The following is a 22112-nucleotide window of genomic DNA, read 5'->3' as shown; positions in this document are numbered from 1 at the left end:
GTCGTAAACTGCGGTTTTCTCTAATGCATTAGCACCGTACACTTGCAGCAGGGCTGATAGCGTCTCTCAAGCTGATTTTCCCAATTTGCACATGAACTTAATGTTCGCACGCTGTTCGAACTGCGACGTTGCACCGCCTGCCCAACGTTCATGTGCACGTCACACAGCACAGTGACACCACTGCACACTGAAACCTGCCCACACCTGCTCTGCCCACGTGCAAACATACCTAGCCCCATACCCAAGTGTGTGCACGTTACCCTATCGCTCATTCAGCTTCGGCGAAGCAATTCCTGGAACTTTTTGACTGCCCCTCGTAAACTACTCAGCTTTCTGCCTCAAATAATAAGACCCAACATTCTGTGTCAGCAAAGAATACATGGTGAATATGCAGCATCTGGTTGTTTCATGAGACACCAAGACAAAAATAAACAAATGCAGTATGTTGTGGCAAAATGCAGACACAAAACCTGTGTGTTCAAATAAAAAACTATAGTGACACCACCGAAAATAAGGCCCTGCAAAATTTCGTTGCTGTTGCCTTTTACCCACAACAAAGATACAGCCCAAGAACTGTCTCGTGACCTTTAAACGCCCCTGTCATGCAGCATGCTGCTCTGCTCTGTACTTAAAACAGTACTGATAGGCCATTACATTTTTTTTTTGCTATAAACGAAAATCCGAGCCCTCTAAGCCCTAACAAAAATACTGAAAAGCGTGGGAGCACTTTCAATAATTCACTATAATACTTGATTCTGCGAAGCAGTTTCGGCATCCACGAGACAGATGTATCACATTGTTGTGACATACTAGCCCGCCCACTCCGTTCCTGTGATCTCTGCAGCCGCTGCATGAAAGCACAGAGAGAAAAAGAGCATGCAGCACTCTCGTTTATTTTTTATGAGTCATAACATCATACTTATTACCACATGACATCGGCAAATTTTGCTCCATGCCATCATGATAATATTAATAATGCCACGTCTGGCACTTCGAAACAACTTTAGTACCAAATTAAAGCATTTCCTGACCTTCACACTTGCTAGGTGCCATCCTTTTACGTGCAAGAAACATGCAGTAGAGTTTCTACAACTTCGAATATGTCTTAAAATAATTTTATTCAACTACAGGACTTTACATGCCAGAACCCAGATATTATGAGGTGCAATTGATTACGAGTGGGAGGGACACCGCCTTAATTACGACCACCTCGGCTTCTTTAATGTGCCCCTACATCTAAGTAAACAAGCGCCTTTGCATTTAACCGCCATCAAAATGCAATCGTTATGGTCAGGATGACCTTGAGATAAGCAGCATAGCACCAGAGCCACTGGGTTACAGTGGCCGGGCTGATCGTCAAAAGGTTTAGTGTTGCCTACCTTGGCCGACAGCGACTGGTGCAGCTTGAGCACAGGACCCCTGACGTCGCCCGGTAGCTTCTGGATCAGCTTTTGCCGCACCTGTTCGGATGTGCATGAGCTCGTTACTTTGAGTTGTGTACAACAAGCATCGTCGCGCTTTTGCTCGTACTGCAGTGCGACAGCTGTGATAAAATGCAATTTGCATGTCTGATGCAAACAACGGATGCATTTGACAACCCATTCTTCAACAAGCAATGACTTGTAATGACATATACAGCCTTTTGACTGTGTAGTGAAGCACAGTGCTTCAATTACAAATGCAAGCTGGACTCATGTTCACTTCAGACACCTTTCGGATGAAATTTACTGCAAGCTTTCACAAACTGGTTGAACATAAAGGCCAACTTAGTAATTTTAAACACTCTTCACCAAATTTTGTTAGACTTTAATGTTGGGAGTTCCGAAGAGTGTAATTTTAGAAGTCTTATTCAAGATGTAGCAAGTCTCGCTCTAGGGTCAACAGAGCAATACAGTCGATTTTATTAAATTTCTTGAGTCATGCAGAAGGTGTTGTTGATACCCTGCTTAGCGAAACCTGAGAAACCAATTTTTTTTAAATGTTTCCCGCAAGTGAAATAAAGGATGCTTCCATAAACGTAGGGCAAAATGAGAAAAAGCAAAATTGTCCCATTATTTGAAACAAGCTGATAAAATTACTTATACCTACAAGTTTTTAGCACCATAACAAGAAAAATAAAAATTTATATTTTTTTGGTCTAAGACTTAACACCTTTTAAAAGGTTTTAACCTATTCTTTGCTTCACTCATGCTTTTCGAAGTGTTATTGGCCTCCTTTGGTGGCTTTACGCACTGTTGACATCGCTATGCTCCGCGCGCTCAAATTGTCCTTCGCAATCGGGACTCATACCTCAGGGGCCATGTTGGCTGGCGTTTCTGCTTCCTTGGCGTGTTCCGCAGCCAGGTAGCCGACGACCAAGTTGACCAAGTCCGAGCACAGTGTCCGCAGGAGGTGCTTGGCCAGCTGGGCCTGTAGTTCCTCCGCTGGAAGCAACAAACAGAACAACTAAACATAAAGCTTCAAATTTAAGCTCCGGAAAAACACTGTTTCAAGTTTCAGCTTCGAAACCTCGCAACTCATGTTCTAGGTGAGGCAGAGCAATAATGTTGATCTGATGGCATTCCTTACATAATACAGAAACCATTGATATCCTATGTAGTGAAATTCAAGGAGATGATATCTTGCAGATCTCTGTAGAAAATATTTAAAGGATGTTTGCATAAAATTAGAACCAAAGGAGATAAACAAAAAATGGACCTCATATATGAAATAAACACATAATATTATATATATCTAGAAGTTTCCAGCACCATACCTTGAAGAATAAAGACTTAACAAATTTTTGGTTAAAGACCCACATATTCCCTTAATTAGTCAATTTTTTTTCTGCACACTTCATTTGATGGAATGAGCAACTGTGGCCGGTGCCATGACGACGACGTCTGCAGCATACTCAGAGGAGAAACTACAGCAGTGATGCAAGGTATACTAACTGGAGAGCATTAAATGCTGCTGTTGCCTGTCTGATCGATATTCTTGGTTAGTACGTAGGTTCGTCACCACTGCTGTCTTCATGTACCACTGCCTCCTTCCCTCTCTCAGTGGCCTCAATGCTGTCATCAGTCGTCACTTTCAAGCAGATTTTCAACTTGATTGAAAAAGAAGGGGAGGGGGTCTTTTAGAAACAGACACTTTAGAGTGGTCTTTAGAAAGTGACAGATCAAGTAAAGGGATAATGAAACAAAAAAATGTAAGAACACGAATTTTCTCTGCCCAAGATTTACAGCTCGTTAAATGTACGAGTCTGAGGAAATGTTTTGTTGGTGTTTGCAATTTCGAGGCATTATCCTTGCAAGTACCATATTTACCTGGTTGTAAGCCGACCCATTATTATTATTATTATTATAATTATTTTTTTTTTTTTGAGGCCACAAACTTACGCTAGCTAGGTGTTTGAATAGAGCTTCTCTGGTGGCTGTGTGCAGCTGGGCGCTTTCGGCATGTGTGGTTGTACCGTGCGAAGTCGTGGTGTGGTCATTAGCGAAGTGTGGGATTTCACTGAACGACGACATGCTGTGGGACCACAGCAGCCATGATGACAGCAGCACTAGTGAGGGCGAGCAGCGCAGTGACTAATAGGGGGAATGCACCCTTGGGTACACCCTTCTAGATTTTCCCCAACATGTGATATGGGGCTGTCGACTTACAATTGTGTAAATACTGCATGACTGGTACATGGAGTGCCTGGAGAGGATCCTTCTTGACCTGCCCTGCTGAAATTTGCGCTAGATTTCTTTGTGACATACTTTGCAGGCAGATTTGTGAGTCCATATGAGGAGAGGTCACTGACCTGCCGGCACAGCCTTGATTCCCCGGTCAAACTGCTGGATGCTCAGCAGGAGGGATGAGACCTTCTCCTGCAGCTCGGCAAATGTCTTGCGTCGGGCCGCACCAGACGCACTGGACGATGCCAGGAACACTGACCGTGCCACTTCCTGGTACTTGCGCGTCAGTGGCCTGCATGTGCGAGGGAGGGCATGTGAAGCACGGCGAAGTGCACAATGCCATGTCGGCTGGGACCGGTCATTAAAAGTGTAACATAATGTTAGCTGAACAGGCCTCTAAGAAACACTTAACACATCTACCCAGTTCTAATGCATGTTCTCATTTCTGAGACAATCGGACATGAAACCAAAGCCCCGCTTGCGGCATTTACAACAGCCTACCATTAGCATCATTGCCACGGTCATTATGAGATGGCAGCAGGCAATGGAAACTTGCTGCTTTTATTACGAATTGAAATGGTGGGGCCGTCTGTCATTGCTATGAAGACACCTTTCGCTGTAGCAATAACAGTTGGTGCTGATATTTCCAGGGAAATTTGTCGCTTCCATGGAACACCTTTCAGACAAACTCGAGCCAAAGGTTTGATGTGTTGCTAGCGACCGTAGTGTTGCATGCCTCATAAAAATGATAAGGAGACATGTTGGGAACAGACACCGAACTGGAGCAAGCAGAGCAGCCTGCATGCTCTTTCCCATCCAGCTTAAAAGGAGCAGGAAAGAAAAAAAGAAGTTGCAGTTGTGTCAAAAAGGCGAGACATTGATAGGGACAGCAAAGCCTTAAACAACTTAACAAAGTAATTTTTGTAGTTTTATTGCCTGTATAAGTTGCAGTAGCCATTCACTTACTAATTAAATTAACAAGCATGGTGTCACATGCACACAGGCAAACATGAATGGATCTCACTCGATGACCAGGAACACTCGCTGCGGCAATGCTAGCATGAAGAAGAGCGCGGGCCTTGCAGAGCGAATGCTTTAGGCTGGCTGTAGCTTCAAGGCATGTCCGACACTTCAGATTACACGACCTCCAATACCACACGCACGGGACGACAGCACATGTGAAGTAACCCACCATCTCGGCTAGTCCAGCTTTGCACCCACTGCAGATTACGCCCAAGATATGGTGCATGGCCGTGCCTGACGCATGGTAGCTGTACAGACAGCCATGCTCAGTGCACCCACAACATATACTCAGACTTTAAATGAAACTACGGCTTATTCCGACAGATGTCGTAAGCTGATGGAGGGAAGAAAAGACTTTTTCAATATGAGCCTAGTGAGTGTTTTGGTTTTGCACACTGTGCTGCACAATTGATTGGGAGCTACAGTTAGAGGGGCTCTCTTTAGTTTGAACTATGTTTTATTTGAATAAATTTCCGGTCCTCTCGGAGTTCGAATTAGTGAGATTCAACTGTACGTTTCAGCATGTGGTTGATGACGGACAGAAGCATGCTACTGCTGTCACTGCTTCCCAAGTTAACTGAAACTTCCAAGTTTTACCAGGAAGCCAACAGCCTGCCTCACCTGTGGATTTTCTCAGCAATGCTCTGACTCAGCTCCGGCGGGCAGTCACGGAGCAGCGGAAGCTGTTCCAGTTGAGCCCTCATCTCGTCCACTGTCATGAACTCCAGCTCCTGCTGCTGCTGGGAGCGGTGGGAACGACCCGGTCCATCTCCAGCATCATCTTCCGAGTCTGAGTCACCTCCCCCGCGGCCGCGCCGCTGCTGCTTCTTGGGCTTGACAGCTTTCGTCTTGGTCTCACGACCCTGCGTCCCACCACCTGACTTGCCACCTGCAAGTGTATAGGAACAGAGAAATGATAGTTAGCTCACAAAATAACAAAAATAAAGGAGTTTCCTGCCTGGTGTACGAGAACAGTAGCTCTAATTGGATACAGCCCAGGGAAGAACACTGAATGCGCTAGAACATTTCTTTGAGGAAGCAGGCACAGTAAACATGTACTCCCACATCATTTCAGACTATGTACTAAGCAACATGAGAAAGTGCTCTATGACACTGAATATAGCAGATCAGTTTTGTGGGAATATACAACATGGAGTTTCATAAAAGGAGAAAATTGACATCCACCCTAAAGTAGCAAGAAGCTACAATGAAATCCCATATGGGTTTCTCATAAAGAAAGCTCTCCAAAGATGAAGAAGAGGTCGTCCTGGCCTAGGGATTGAACCAAGGTCAAGACCCTTCCAGAGTCATTGCTCTCTCATCATCAGGCTAGCAGATCGCAGAGAGAGGGCGAATTAATCTGCAACTTGAAGCACAGGGACTGTGAATATGGCAAAGCAGTTATGTAGAAATCTGCAAGGTGGAGGAAGTTTCATGAAAAGGAGAGAAAGAAAAAAGAGAAAAACAATAGCATGAATCTCCTTTGTAGATTCATGCTACTGTCAGCTGGCTGACAATTGTTCCCTTTCATGCTTCATGACACTGCGTGAAGACATAGTTAGTTTTGTAAGCGTGACCCATTCTCACCATATGCGCTGAAGCCATTGTAGCGCAAAGTATTGTATTGTATCAACTAGCGCATTGTATCAACCAACTCGCCCAAGATGAGACCATGCGTGCTTGTATCAGTCTCATGTGATGCTGCCCACATCAGCCTACTTTGTCTGTGTTTTCCTCATCTGTGGACCTGCTCATTTTGACTGCATAGCACAGCACATGCTTGCTCAGGACTGAGTATAGAGCTTGGCGGCAACTTGTCTTTGCCTCTTATGTCTATATGCTGCTGTGTATTTCGAACCACTATGTTGGGACCAAATTTATTCTCTCCACTGTTGATTTCCTGAGCTTGTGATGTTTTTCCATATATTATAACACACTTGACTTCTGCTAATTCGACCCTGATGGAACCGGCAAAATTGGTCGAATTATCCAGCAGGTCGAATTAAACAGAAGGCGGAAAAAACACTGAAAAACACCGCTGGATCATCGGCAGTATTAGCCCCAATTATAACATGCCCCCCAATATGATGCGCACAACTTTTTTACTGGTTCGAAGTAGAAAACTAACGAATGAATGACATTAGAGCTCATAAAGAAAGTATAAATCGAACATGCACTTGATACTTTGGAAAGAGAAGGAGAGAGGAAAAAGAAAGCAGCATGCCTCCAATAGCAGCATTACAAAAAAGTTGCAACGAGCAGACTTATACTTTACAGAATGGAAATTTATTTATTTAATGACCATTGTCATCATTATTGGACAGCACTTTATCGCTGCCTATTAAAAGCCACTACATGTTGTCCATCACACGGTCCATAGTGTGTTTGATAGTCTGTATTATCCATGACTCTGCAACAATTGCAAAAGTGAGTGGGGCCCACACCTAGACTAACCATTTCGCTAGTTCAGCCTGCGATGTATACAATTCTCCGTAATGCCAAGAGAATGTGACACAACTTGTTGCTGTTAGCTTAACATGTAAAACAAGTTAAATAATGTATCATTTGGATGTGATTTCGTAATCAGACTGAAAGCGGCACATCATTGTCTTTATCATCATGCTAAGAGAGAAAATTTGTTTTGTTGCCATCCATGGTCGCCATCATGTGATGGCAATGGTGATGACGTTGGCTGGGCTGGCTTTGACGGTTGAACCCCGTGAATGCAGTTTTGGTTTCCTATCGGATTGCACCACCCAAGCAATTTACAGACGAATTTTCTTGGAAAAGAAGGATGGTGCTAGAAGGGTAAATACTGTAGTAATCCTTTGGAAGTTACCATTTTTACTTGAAAATCATCCTAGGATATGCTAAAAATAGGCGTTTTCAACGAGACATTGACATGTGTTTGACACATTCGCTGCATCCTAAGCAACGCTGAGAGAGATGCTGCCACTAAGGGAATCACCAACTGTAGTCCCCATTGGGTCGAGCACGTGCATGTTGATCAGCTAAGTTCGAATTATCCAGGGAAAGCTAATTTCAGAATAAGAATAACAAAAGCTTGTTCCATAGAAATGTATGGGTGGTGGACGGGAGGGACCTTCAGGTCCGGATCGAATTAACTGGAAAATCAGATTAACCAGAGCTGAATTAACGGAAGTCTACTGTACAGCTTTCTTGAATTGCTATTATGTGAAAAGGAATAGCTATCAACATTATAAGGTGACTCAATCTCTTTCTCCTACTTCCATTTCAATAAAAAATGCAACAGAAGTGGAGGGACATTCTGTTGTATTAAGTGCAGCACAGAACAGCCTCAGCACAGAACCAACATTTCGATGAAACTTTTGAGTTTGACAAGACTTTCAACGAGTCTCCATTATAAAACATAGGCAGTGGGCTGAGGCTTCTAATCCTATACACTTTAATTAGTAGTCTTCTGTTGTGTGCGCGCGAAACCAAGCACGCGTGTTATCGCGTGCTGTCTGCGCATGCTCTCTGCCCGGCTATCTCTTATCGGGTAGCCCGTGCTGGTTTTAAAAGACCGCTCGCACGGGCCCACCGCGCGCAGTATGTAACCTGTTGGCTGCCTGCCAAGTAGCAGGAATAAACGTTCTTTCGACGCTACGTCTACGCCGCCCAGTTCTTGGATGCCAGACATGACATATTGGCGACGAAGATGGGATGACCGCCGTACGGAATTCGCAGTGTGAAGAACCTGGCCTCTGTGTAAAAGCTTCCCGCCACGAAGATTTCCCTGCGGTGAAATTCCTGAAACTGGCATCACGGCAGCCGAAACTTCCAAGTGAGTCATGAGTCACATCGGCCACATTGAACCTTTCGACGAGACCACGAGTGACTGGCGCTCGTACGAGGAAAGGTTGAAAGCCTATCTTTTGGTCAACGATGTTCCAGTAGCAAAGAAGGTTCCTGCGTTCCTGAGTCTCATCGGCGCGAAGACCTACGCGCTGCTCAAGTCGCTGACGGCACCTGACGCACCGTCGTCACGAGAGTTTGACAGTCTCCTGAAACTCCTGAGCGATCACCTGGCACCGCAGTCGTCTGTCATCGCAGAGCGTGCTAAATTTTACAAGCGGTCACAGCGAAGCGGTGAGTCCATTACCGAATTTGTCGCGGAACTTCGAAGGCTGGTGCAGAGTTGCGAATTTGGAAGTTTCTTGGATGAAGCGCTCCGGGACTGTTTCGTTCGCGGCCTGCTCCGCGAGGACATTCAGCGTGTGTTGTTCACGGAAGACAAAAAGCTAACCTTCCAAAAGGCCGTAGATAGAGCTCTTGCCATGGAAACTGCAACGATTAGCGCGGCGTTCACGCATAACAGCGCATCCCCGGCGTACGAAGTGAATAAGGTTCGAGGCGAAAAGCAGTCTGTGATGTCGGCAAGCTGCTTCCGTTGCGGGTCACCCAATCACTCTAGCGAAGCATGCCCTCATATCGGCGATACATGTTACAATTGTAACCGAAAAGGGCATATTCAACGCGCCTGCAGGAAAGGAAAGAAAGCTAGGGAGGCAAAGCTCCGGAAACGTGTGAAGATGCTCACGTCCGTCCGAAACGAGTCGTCTGTCTCACTTAAATCATTCAACGCAGACCCATTTACTGTACCCGTGAACGTTGACGGTGTCCTACTGACGATGGAGCTTGACACCGGCGCAGCCGTATCCGTCATATCATGGCGCGAATTCCAGAGGTTGTTTCCACGTAAGCGACTTCAGCCAGCATCGTTAAAGCTGCGCACGTATACTGGGGCCATAGTAAAACCGAAGGGTCTGGCGAAAGTCGTCGTGCGCCACAACGACCAGTGCGTGGAGCTTCCCCTGTACGTCGTGGACTCTACAGGACCGGCACTCCTCGGCAGAGAATGGTTGCAAGATATTCGTTTGGATTGGAAGAACCTAGTTTTTTTTAATCACCTTGGTCTCTCTCGAGAAATATCAAAGCACTGGCAAGAAAAGCTGGAAGCCATGCTAGAAAGCCATTCCGAACTTTTCAAGGATGAGCTAGGTACCATCACGGAAGAGCAGGCCGAGCTTGTCCTTCGCGAAGGGTCACAGCCGAAGTTTGTAAAGGCAAGAAGCGTTCCCTTTGCTCTGCAACGTGCAGTAGAAGCGGAACTTGTGAAAATGGAGAAGCTTGGCATCATAACGCCTGTTGCTACAAGCGAATACGCAACGCCCTTGGTACCGGTAGTGAAGAGGGATGGAAGCCTCCGACTGTGTGGCGATTATAAAACCACCGTCAATCCCTGTCTAGAAGTAGACCGCTACCCGCTACCTCGGATAGATGACCTTCTCGCAGCGCTTGCAGGAGGGGAGGAATTTTCGAAGATTGACCTGAGTAGGGCCTACCAGCAGGTAGTTATGGCGGAAGGCTCCCGGAAACTACTGACGATAAACACGCATAAGGGCTTGTATACTATGAACCGTCTGGCTTTCGGCATTTCGTCCGCCCCAAGCATATTTCAAAGAATTATGGACAACATGCTGAAAGGGTTGGAAGGAGTCAGTTGCTACCTTGACGACATCCTGGTCACAGGCAAGACCAAGCGAGAGCACTTCCGTAACTTGGAAGCCGTCTTGTCAAGATTGCAGGAACGCGGTGTGCGCATCCGGCGCGATAAGTGCTCGTTCTTTCAACGAGAGCTCCGTTATCTGGGCCACGTCATCAACGCCGAGGGTGTTTGCGCATCGCCTGAAAAGGTACTAGCACTACTAAATGCGCCTGCTCCAAAAGACAAGCAGCAACTGCAGTCATTCCTTGGGATGGTCAATTATTACGGCAAGTTTGTTCAGCGTCTCTCGACTTTGGCACAGCCGTTGTACAGGCTGCTAAAGCAAACAACGGAGTGGACGTGGGATGCGTCATGCCAGCTTGCTTTCACGGAGATAAAAGCAGCTATGGCTTCCCCTCCAGTTCTTGCCCATTATGATCCGAAGCGACCGCTTCAACTTGCCTGCGACGCATCTCAGTACGGTATAGGCGCAGTTCTTTCGCAGAAAATGATAAATGGATCAGTTCGACCGGTTGCCTACGCATCCCGCACCTTGTCAAGTGCCGAAAAGAACTACAGTCAGATCGAGAAAGAAGCCCTTGCCCTCGTATTCGGCGTAAAGAAGTTTCACTTCTACGTCTACGGTAGGTTCTTCACGCTTGTGACTGACCATAAACCACTGCAAACAATTCTCGGCCCGAAAACAGGCATTCCCGCGATGGCAGCTGCCCGCATGCAGCGTTGGGCGCTGCCGCTGTCAGCCTACAACTATGCTCTTGAATTCAAGAAATCTTCCGATAATGCGGAAGCAGACTGTTTATCGCGCTTGCCGCTCGACAGCAGCGAAAAGCAATCAGAAGAAGAAAGCGAAATTTTTTATTCGCTTCGTTTGGAAACGCTGCCTGTCACAGGCCAAGACATCGCTCGTGAAACGAGGCGTGATCCATTACTAAGCAAGGTACTGAACTTCACAAGTGCTGGCTGGCCGTCGCATGTCGCTGAGAAGGAGTTGAAACATTTCTTCGACAAGCGTTTGGAGCTCACAGTTCATCAAGGGTGTTTAATGTACGGCATGAGAGTAGTTGTGCCTTCAAAACACCGAGCCTTCTTGCTTGAGGAACTTCATCAGGGTCATCCCGGTATCGTAAGATGCAAAGAACTCGCGAGGAGCTACGTCTGGTGGCCTGGTATCGACGCGGACCTAGAGCAACACGTGAAGAAATGTGAAGAGTGTCAACAGCAACGGAACGAACCAGCACCGGCTCCGCTTCATCCATGGTCATGGCCGACTTCGCCGTGGCAAAGAGTTCACTTGGATTTTGCTGGACCCATGAAAGACAAAATGTTCCTTGTTGCTGTGGACGCACACTCAAAATGGCCGGAAGTTTATGTCATGCAGAGGACTACGGCGTACCACACAATTCAGTGTCTCCAAGACCTGTTCTCGCGTTTTGGCGTACCCGAGACCATCGTGACCGACAACGGACCACAGTTCGTTTCCGAAGAATTCAAGAGCTTCGTCAAAGGCTTCGGTGGTCGTCATATCGTGAGTGCAGCGTACCATCCAAGCACGAATGGCCTTGCGGAGAGATTTGTACAGACAATGAAATCTGCGTTGCGGAAAGGACGACCCCAAGACTCCTTGCAGGCAACCTTACAGACGTTCCTGGTGACGTACCGCAACACGCCGCATGCGACTACAAGAGAAACTCCAGCAAACCTTTTCATAGGTAGACGACTGCGCACGAGACTCGACGCAGTCAAGCCTTCTGTCGGGGGAAGAGTGGCTCAGCAACAGCTCTCCGATATGGTGCGACGCAAGGCACGTGAGCGACTTTTCAACATCAATGATGAGGTCCTCGTGAGGAATTACAGAGGTCCTGAGAAATGGGTCCCTGGCACTATCATTCAGCAGACTGGCCCCGTTTCATACAAGGTTCGCGTTAGAACGAATCATGGGGTGCTCATTTGGCGTCGTCATCAAGACCAGCTACTGCTCAGCATCGACAGCTCAAAGCAGAGCATCACGGAAGATTTTATTCCAGATTTCAGGGATCCTGAGAGCGCCAACGAGCCATTTCCAGCTGCGGCCCCTGCGGCAACGACCGACCCTCCAGGGGAGCGACGCTATCCACAGAGGGACCGGCGACCTCCTGACAGATATCAGCCATAGCATTAGTTGCATTGTATAATGTGGCAAAAGGACTTTGTGCTCATTAGGAGGAAGGAGATGTTGTGTGCGCGCGAAACCAAGCACGCGTGTTATCGCGTGCTGTCTGCGCATGCTCTCTGCCCGGCTATCTCTTATCGGGTAGCCCGTGCTGGTTTTAAAAGACCGCTCGCACGGGCCCACCGCGCGCAGTATGTAACCTGTTGGCTGCCTGCCAAGTAGCAGGAATAAACGTTCTTTCGACGCTACGTCTACGCCGCCCAGTTCTTGGATGCCAGACATGACATCTTCATTTTTCTGTGACCCCTTTGTATTGTCCTAGAAAATCTTGCTAAACAGTGTCAAAGAGACAGCTCTGTTCGATTACAGTATGTCGCAGTTTCGTCCGAAAGGCGAAGCACCATCTTTAGGCAGGCAAAGCGCAAAAAACACAGGTAGTGAAAAGAATCAGGGCATACAGAGCACTTATGTCCTCATTCTTTTCACTGTCCATGTTTTTTATGCTTTACTTGCCTAAAAATGTCGCTACACCAACTAGCTTCGATTCAGACCCTAGCGAAGCACCGATCGCATTAGCAAATTAGCAGACAGCCATACGAAGCAAGGATTGTCCTTTTAACGGCTGAATCAACTTATAAACATTTGCCTGCTAACTAAATTAGCAAGCATGGTGTCAATGTACATAGCAAACATGAACACATCACACTCGATGAGCACGGACACTCGCTGTCAGAACATTAGCGTGAGGAAGGGCGGCAGCAGCAGCGAGCTAAGCCTGCTGTCTTCATGCTGTCTGTCACTTCAACACAAACTGAGAGCCAAGAAAACACAGCAAGCACAAAGCTATGGATCTCTCGACGCGCCTAGACTCTGCCCCCAACGCAGATTACTCTGAAGATACGGACACGCAACCGCGTGCAGCCACCCCACATGTAGTTGCAGCCGATGTAGAATGCCCCCCCCCCTTCCCTCCCCTCCGCCTGGTGCCTTGCAACCTTGGGTGCCTTATGGGCGATGGAAGACAGCGTCCTTCCTCCCTGCTTTCCTCCCTTTCGTGCGGGCAAGATAGAGCCATGGTTGTTGGCTCCCCTCACACATTTTAGCTTGCACATACACCGTAGGATGCACGGTGACGGTGTCATTGCCCTTGGACTTTATAGACAACATCATGGTGACGGCGAAGGCAGAAATGCGCCTCCAGTATCCACATTAATGCTATCACATTATTGAAAAGGCAACTTCAAGAGCAAGAAAACTGAAATGGACCGAGAAAAGGCCACTCCTAAGACGCCATCCACATTGTCATCGCTATTGAAGTTGACAGGGAACTGACACATGTCAGTTGTTTCTGTATAGTGACCCTGTGTAATCACAAGCGCACTACGAAGTACTCTTAATGACTGATTTTTCAGATGCCCGATTTCTTTTGACATACCAGATAATTCGGATGCCTTTGAGGCACTGCCGCATGTTCCAGAGAGCCAATGTACAAGAAAAGACCAAATTAAATCACCCAGACCAAATTTAATCATCAATTAAGTTATTCGCCGATGACTGTGTTCTCTATCGTGTCATTTCTAACTCTGGCGACCAGTGGCGTAGCAACAGGGGGGGCCGGGGGGCCGTGGGGCCGTGGGCCCCGGGTGCACGGGGCCAGTAAGGGGGGGGGGGGGTGTTATATACGTCTGAAGACAGACACCCGAAAATTGTCGATATCCTCGCCTTCCTCGAACACACAAGAGCTAAGGGCCCCGGGTGCCAGACGACCTAGCTACGCCACTGCTGGCGACTGCCATACTCTTCAATCAGACATTGGCATAGTAACATCATGGTGTGCTAGATCCCAAATGAAGCTCAATTCTAATAAATGTAAGGCGATGCGTGTGTCCCGTGTTGTAAGAAATACCACCCTTCCTACGTACAATATTAACAACATACCTGTAGAAAATGTATCATCATACAAATATCTTGGTATCTACATGACACACAATCTTACATGGAACATTCATATAAATTACATTTACAGTAACGCTAATCGCATGCTTGGGTTTTTACGGCGTAATTTTTCATCGGCAACTGCAGCTGTCAAGTTATTTCTGTACAAATCCTTAGTGAGGCCTAAACTTGAATATGCATGCTCTATTTTTGACCCTTCTACTCTAAAGCTAAAAAACACCATCGAATCCATTCAAAACCGAGCTGCTCGTTTTATTCTTTCAAATTATTCTCATCATGCAAGTGTCTCATCAATGAAACTAACCCTTGACTTGCCTAAACTAGAGTTACGTCGTAAATACTTTCGACTATGCCTTTTTCACAAGATTTATTACTCTAACGAAACACTTAAGGATGAACTAATCTCCCCGCCATCATACATATCGTCACGCACGGATCATCGTTTTAAGGTTGAAGTTCCAACTTGTCGCACCAACGTTTTTTTTTATTCTTTTTTACCAAGAACGATGAATGACTGGAAACTCCTCCCTGCCTCCATCACTGCCATTTCTGACGCCACAAACTTCAAGAATATTGTTAACGAATTTGTTTGTAATAATCACCACTCTTCTCTGTAATGCCCCCGGGCCTTGAGAGTATGACAATAAATGAATAAATAAATAAAAAGTGAAATTTTGTATGTTGAAATCCTTTGCCATACGATTTTTTGGAACTTTTCCATGACCGCAGGTCTGAAACAGCATTGAAGTCACCACCGCCGCCATTTTGATTATCACACACGCCAATCCGCTGGCAGCTGTAGCCACCACCGCGGCAACGCTAGGCCTAGCTGCTGCGACATTCGCTGCCAAGGTTCCTGCTGTTGGGTGCCGTGTTTTTCATTGAAAGAATTTGCCTCTATCAGCAATGATGCCAAGTCTGCTTTTGTCATCTTCATGAATGGCTTTGAAGTGCGGAAAGCACAGCAACGGTCAAGCGTTGAAAAGTGCTAGTTCCTAAAAGTCAAGTTCGCAGCAATACAGCAACGTTATGCGGCGAATCACATGCGATATATTGCGCTGAAGCATACCAAGAATGGAAGGACGTCATTGTCACGGGACGCTCTATTAATTATAGACGCGCACACCTGCCATCTCCTGTTATACTACGAGCGCCGATACGGCTAATAAGTGTACTGGCAGGCCTTCAAAGCTATCTTTGACGTTCCTGTGGCAATTTTAGCCCTTGGGGGCAGTAAAAGACATGCATTCATTTTTTTAGACTGCCTGATTTTTCAGACGTTTTCCTGGCCCCTAAAGGGTAAAAAAATTCGGACACTGATTGTACCTTCGGCAGCTCATATGAGCATACCTTGAAGCAACTCAAACACTTTCATTTCCGCAGCACACCCTGGAATCGCAGAGCCAGAAAATGTTCAAGAATGACTTCAAAAAAGAAGATAAAAAACAGAATGGATCCTTACCAAATATGGCCTCTAGACTGGATTTGTATCATCAATAAAACCTGCATGGTCTCAAAAATGTGGCTACACGTTTACGAGGACCACCAAGCATGTAAGACAGCTAATCACTACACTTAATTATTTATCCATGGACAATACCTCAAAGCCCTCAGTGAAGGGATTTTACACAAGGGGCAGGCTACCACAGCAGCATTAAATGTTGCACAGTTACTCAATTGCCACTATGAATTCGCCGACACCTGAACTACTTGAATGGAGCACAAAGTCCGGGGTAAAGCCATACCAATCTCGCAATGGCTTGACAAAAAATGGAGAAAGGTGGGTAGTTATGCGAGCAGACCGTGCAGATCTGCCATTACTTGGATTTCTCAGCTCAAACTTGAGTGTTCACTGTTTGCAAATTTGTGTAAGACCAGTACCTGTTGCTTTCTTGCGGCGCTCGTCCTTCTTGTCCTGCCTGTCCTCGGCTGCAGTTGGGGTGGGAGTGGGAGTGGCTGGTTGGCGGTGGTGTGATGGCGGTGCCGTTGGTGTAGCCTCAAGGAACACCACGCCCTTCTGAGAGTCCTGTCACGTTGCCGCAAGATGGGGAAAAGAACATGGAAATCAGTGACAGCTGTTGCCAATACATGCGGGGCCTTATTCGAGTTCTGCACGACATGAGAAATTTCTGAATGTCTGCCAACGTGACCATATTAAAATAGGGAGAACAACCGAGGGGTCGGGGACAGGCAGAGTCGCTTCTACCCACAAGAACTTCTATGAACTGTCGCACCAGTCTTGGTGGTGCCACAGAACACGCTGAAGCGATTGCGAACTGCGTGACATCTTTCCTGTTCACCTTCTCTGTGGTGATACTATAGAGATTGCAATGTGTGACGTCAAGAATGCGTGTGTCTGTTTTCTTTTTGGTTTGGAGAAAGTGAACATTTTTGCTGAATGCTAAACACCTTTCCACAACAGAACTGCTTGATACTACAGCAGTTCATTGGCAATTTTGGACTCACTAAACCTAAAATTTCATTTAATCTCTATCCTGCAATGAAGCCAGAGCACAGGTCAGAGGTTAAATTAGTAAGATGAATAATAAGGATATACTGCATCTCTTGCAGTATATTGAAAGCCTGCAATATTTAAAACAGTGCATACATTTGCGTTTGCATTTATGCAGTGCATAAAACAGTGCATACACTGGCAGTGTTGCAGAAACTACAGATGAAGCACTTTTGATTGTGGTGTAGTTGTTTTGCAAAAGGCGAACACCTTGAAAAAAAAAAATGTTGGATGCCAAGCTCATAGCATGCAATAGGCCAATTTTTTGCAGGACACAGGTCACATTCACGAAGTACAAAAGCATAGCTAGAATTCAGAAACTTGTAGACAATTAGAAACGCTTAGCAAGTGCCACATTGCCGGTACATAACAAAAGAATGAAGTGAAATGTGTGCACAGGAAGTTCACAATTAAACCAGAACAGCACGAGATGTGCCCAATGTCGCTGCCATTTTTACACATCTATTTAGGCACCCCAATTTTTTTTTTATCATTAAAATGACTTTAACAGTGCTTGCATAACTTGAATATGTTCGGAACCAACGTATCACTTCACAGTTGGTGTTATGGGCGTCCTTTGCCAGAGGGTTCTATGAACATGAAATGTCCAGCCTGTCTGCCTCGTTATTATGTGTATATACCAACCTTTTCTTCTTAAAGATAAACAAAGAATGAATAAAACAAACGAGGTGGACAGGTCATAACCTGGTACGTGAGGCAAATACTTGCTTGGCACTTTCTTCTTCTAAAGTACTCGCCCTGAAATTGCACGAAATTTGCACTGAGTGTGAAATTTCGCTACAGTACTTTGATCCACGCATGTGGCTATGACAGAACATGCAGAAAACAAGACAGCTGAAGGAAATGGGGTTCACTGGGAGCCTTGACAATCACAATGACCTTTTTTCGTAAGGTGAGATGCATTGATCCTATTGCACACATTTGAAAGGATATGCCTAGGGGTGTGCGAATATTCGAAAATTTCGAATATTTCCAAATAATATACTTTTAATATTCACATTTGATTTGAAAACTATGCATTGCAATATTTTTTTTTAATATTCTGCTGAATACAAATATTCGAGACATATCGAATATATTGGTGGCTGTGCAGGTGAAAGCATGGTCGTTAGCGTTTGTTTCTATTTAATCTAAAGGTGTGTGCCTCAAGTGCTGAATTTTTCAACAATTTCGTGCTGCTGGCAAAATTTCACCTGTAAAGCGCGCTCACACACTGAACGTCCAAGCTTTGCGGGAAAGCCAGTCTCTCAGTAGCAAGGGGCACGGATTTGCACACGAGGGTGCGCTTGGAGTGCGACGAAAGGGGATGGGGGCGACTGCGCAAAATAATCCAACTGCAATAAGGATGCACTTTCCGGGAGTACAGGTACAATGGGCCGATCCTCACCAGCGATGCCCGTTCATGCGTCCTCACTATGCAAATATACCAGCTGCCAACTGCATGCTCATGTCACGCCTCCATGCAGCGTATCGCATGCCCGTTACAACATTTCAGGATAGAGCAATGGCTGATCCGTCACTGCAATACGTGCCCGAGGGAAACACGGGACTTGTACAGATCTCACAGGCGATGGGCATTCCGCGATGGGTGCAATGCCTGTGCACTGCGGTATGATAAAAGGTGCTATTGTAAATGACTGCGAATGTATTACACATGTTAACTTGAGTTCTAATCAGAAAAGTTTTTTTTTTTCATGCCAATCGAAGGTACCCTCTCCCTTCTTCCTATAGTATACCTCACATTATATTGGTGGTTGCGTTACATTCTTCAACTACAAACAGATGTAGTACCTCGACAACTGCATTCTGCAAATACCATACCTCGAAAACACTGAGTCGGTCAAGTGTTTCACACTGAAGGAGAACAACAAAGGGGACTTGCTGTACAAGCTGTGCTTCAGAAGTCCTGCTTGCATGTGGCATAAAATATAGAAAAAAATGCTCTTGTGTTTCTTTTTTAAGCGATGATAACATCAAACAGAAGAGCACCACTATGTTGTCGTTATGTGTGAGCCCAGCTTTTGCCTTGCTCATTTGTTACTTTTGCAGCACCACCCCAATCCTGAGCTTATTGTTTAACAGCAAATGCGATGAGTGGTGGCTGGCACAGAGTGAAATTCCTCTGAGTTTATGGGCATTTGGTGTTGCATAATAAGGCACAGGATGGCAAATATACAATATGTTAGTATAACGGCTTACTAGCCCAATTTTTTACCATTGACAATGCATAATTGCGATGTTTCGACCTGGTAAAATAACCAAACCGGCTAATAAATGCATGTGTATATCATTATGTGATATTTGATTCAATATTCGAAGCTAAGTGTTCGTACTCAATTCGTATTAGAAAATTTTTATTTTCGTACACCCCTAGGTATGTCTAATGCATAATCTCTGCATATTACTAAAAGGCTGAGACAAGACTGTAACTGCTCCACCAACAATTCTGTCTTCCCCTACCCGGCACAAAAAAACATGCCATGAGTCTTTAAATTTGTTCTAACTTGCTTTTTAGCGATGTCTGATAGGACTAAAAAAAAATTAAAGCGCATTCTAGCACTGTCTTAACAAATGTTCTGTATGCTATAAGCTTTACATTTAGAGATGCATCCTCCATGTTTTTTCTTTCTAAACAATTACAACTTCTGATAGGCAGTCATGATAGGCAGTCATCATCAGGTAGTACAGTGACCGACCAATGTTCCGGACCTCGTGGGGACCGAAAAATCATCTGAAAAACAAGTTCAGGCAAAAATACAAAATTTATTAGGCTTAGAGCGACTTCAAAAATCTCTAATAACGCCCTGCCTCATGCTACGCTTGGAGGTGATCACATTTGCTTGGATTTGCACAAGAGTGACGTCGTCTCCGTATAGTCTGACGAGAGCGTCACCGTATTGGCGATTTGTGATCTCCGTTGCTAGAGATTGCCGCAGAGCGAAGAAATGAGCCATGTTTGTTAGCACCACTCGGCTCTTGTGAAGGCACATGATGTCGTGTTGATCACACAAATGCAAAGCTGCACAAGTACACACAAACATGCGGCACCATCGCCGAGACACACCTTCTCTGTGGACACACTACATGCAAATAGCAACCGAAACTTTAAACTTGAATAAATGAATAAAGATGTATCTTGCTTTAAGCAGTTATGATGATAGTGCTGACTGAAAAAAGAAATAAACAAGAAAACGCGCGGTCCCCTCAGTCATTTTGTCAGCCAAGGAAGAGCGGGCATGGCCTCCAAGACTGGAGAAAGTTGTGCGCTCTCTATATAAAGTGTGCACATCCCAATCTTGGAGGCTATAGAGCGAGCCACTGGAAGCCAAGCCTGCCCAAGTCAGCGGAACATCCAACATGGCGGCTTCCAAGATTGGGTAGCGTGGCTCGGAACAAGTGATTTATAGACTGGAAAATACAACTTTGGGACCTAAATTCATCTGGAAAATCTGTCACGAAAATGCATTATTGCTACGGGAACCCTGACAGTGCATTTATGAAGTCTGGAATATCCATCAAGTCTGAATTTTCGGAGTCCGAAAAATCCGGCGGCGACTATAGTTAATTATATAAGCATACTTGTTCTATATTAGCCCTATCAGGTGCAATTAATTCTGTTCACACAAAACTTAATTTCACCGCATTTCTTACATATTCACAATCATAAAACATGTACAGCTACAGAGGAGAACAAGAATTTTCAAATCTTTTGTGAGTTTTGTCAAGTTTACAGAATCTGGACTTCAACTGAACTCACTAGGAGAACATCAGATATGAGAAAATCAACTATTTCCTGTCTAGCAGGCTTAAAAAACACCTACGGTACCCAGCAACTTTCCCTGGTGCAAACACATTGTGCAAAACAATTAAAGAAGTTAGCCCGCTACCTACAACGGCATACAGTCAAACCTTGATATACTGAACGTGGATATATCAAATTATTGTGTATATCGAACATTTTCTATATCACCTGGAAAATCACATGCATTTTTTAATTTTTATTTTGAACGCGGTCGGAGGTAAAATGGATATATCCAACACCGCCATCCCATACCACGTATGCGCTGTTGACATGCGGCGAGCTTTCCCACAACACTTCCGAAGATAGCGGTGGCGCGATCGGTGTTCCGGACTGCTGCGCACTATAGCTGCACACTATAGCTGCACACATAGACTGCGACGAGGGCACCATTTGAACGTAACGGTGTACGTAAGCGACGGCTTGGCTAATTTCACGTCAACGATGGCATTTGCCGCATTGACTCCTCCTCGGTGGAATGGCGAGGAATGGCAGTCTGCTTCCACAAAGATGCGCGACAATACGCCCTCACTGGGCTCACTCACAGACCCCGTGGCAGACGCCACTTCATATTTTGTTACTGACAGCATTTCAAAATGCTTCTATCGACAGATGAGGAAATTGCAGCTGAAGTAGTGGCCAAACGAAGACACTGCCGAGGTTGAGCTCGCAAGCGCTGATGTTGTCCCGCTCCTGACTTAACTGAGGCTGTAGCTGCGTTGGCCCTTCTTCGTCACTACTGTGGCACATTAGAAGGGACCAGCCTATTACTTGTGGATCGTTTAGACTATGTTGAGGACTCCGTGGTAAAGCACGTGGCTGCCGATAAGAAGCAGACTACACTGCTGCAGTACTACTTTCAGCCAAAGAAATAAATACTTTGTGTGAAGCTTTAAGTGAGTACTTACTCTGCCGCAATTGGGGCACGATTGGGGATCGTTGTTCGGAGCACACGTTCGGTTGCACAATGCACAATTGGCCTAGGCCGCGCTGACTTCGCGCGGCTGACGAAGTTGGTGCGGCGCAACCGAATGAACGCTCTGAACAACGATCCCCGATCGCTTCATGGATTGATTTGTACAAGTATTTGACGCGTTTTTTATGTGATCTTATATATCAAATTCTGGCTATATAGAACTATTCCGTGATCGCCATGCTGTTCGATATATCGAGGTTCGGCTGTACTCACATGAGCAAAAGTACCCAGCTGCTAACTTCCGACTCGTTTTACTACAACATTTTGCACATTTTATTCAAGCTTGCTGCATAATTTTAGTCAGAAGTGTTTCAAGACGTATGTGACACATTTTAAATATCATTACTTTCATCAATGCTTTTGCTGATGATGCACAATCTTGTACATAATTGTGTACATATTGCCTTAAAGGGTTAATGTAATTCCTAAACAGTTAAACAGGCAGGTATTCTCTAATGGATGTCCACTAATGCTACAT

The 22112-nt window shown here is 45.5% G+C and overlaps 1 protein-coding gene across 1 annotated transcript in view; it reads right to left on the bottom strand.

Annotated features, from left to right (window-relative positions):
- Window positions 1–22112, bottom strand: part of Ufl1 (UFM1 specific ligase 1) — a 49457-nt gene that overhangs the window by 9276 nt on the left and 18069 nt on the right. The window contains exons 10-14 of the mRNA XM_075695311.1: window positions 16208–16352; window positions 5310–5577; window positions 3791–3957; window positions 2290–2423; window positions 1380–1460 (exon numbers count right to left, since the gene is read on the bottom strand). Of these exons, the coding sequence (XP_075551426.1) occupies window positions 1380–1460; window positions 2290–2423; window positions 3791–3957; window positions 5310–5577; window positions 16208–16352 (795 nt within the window). The remainder of the gene's footprint in view (window positions 1–1379; window positions 1461–2289; window positions 2424–3790; window positions 3958–5309; window positions 5578–16207; window positions 16353–22112) is intronic.

Source organism: Dermacentor variabilis, chromosome 6, assembly GCF_050947875.1.
Source record: "Dermacentor variabilis isolate Ectoservices chromosome 6, ASM5094787v1, whole genome shotgun sequence".
Taxonomy (NCBI): Eukaryota; Metazoa; Arthropoda; class Arachnida; order Ixodida; family Ixodidae; genus Dermacentor; species Dermacentor variabilis.
The sequence above is the reverse complement of the archived record's forward strand: the minus strand, read 5'-3'. Positions and strand labels throughout refer to the sequence as shown.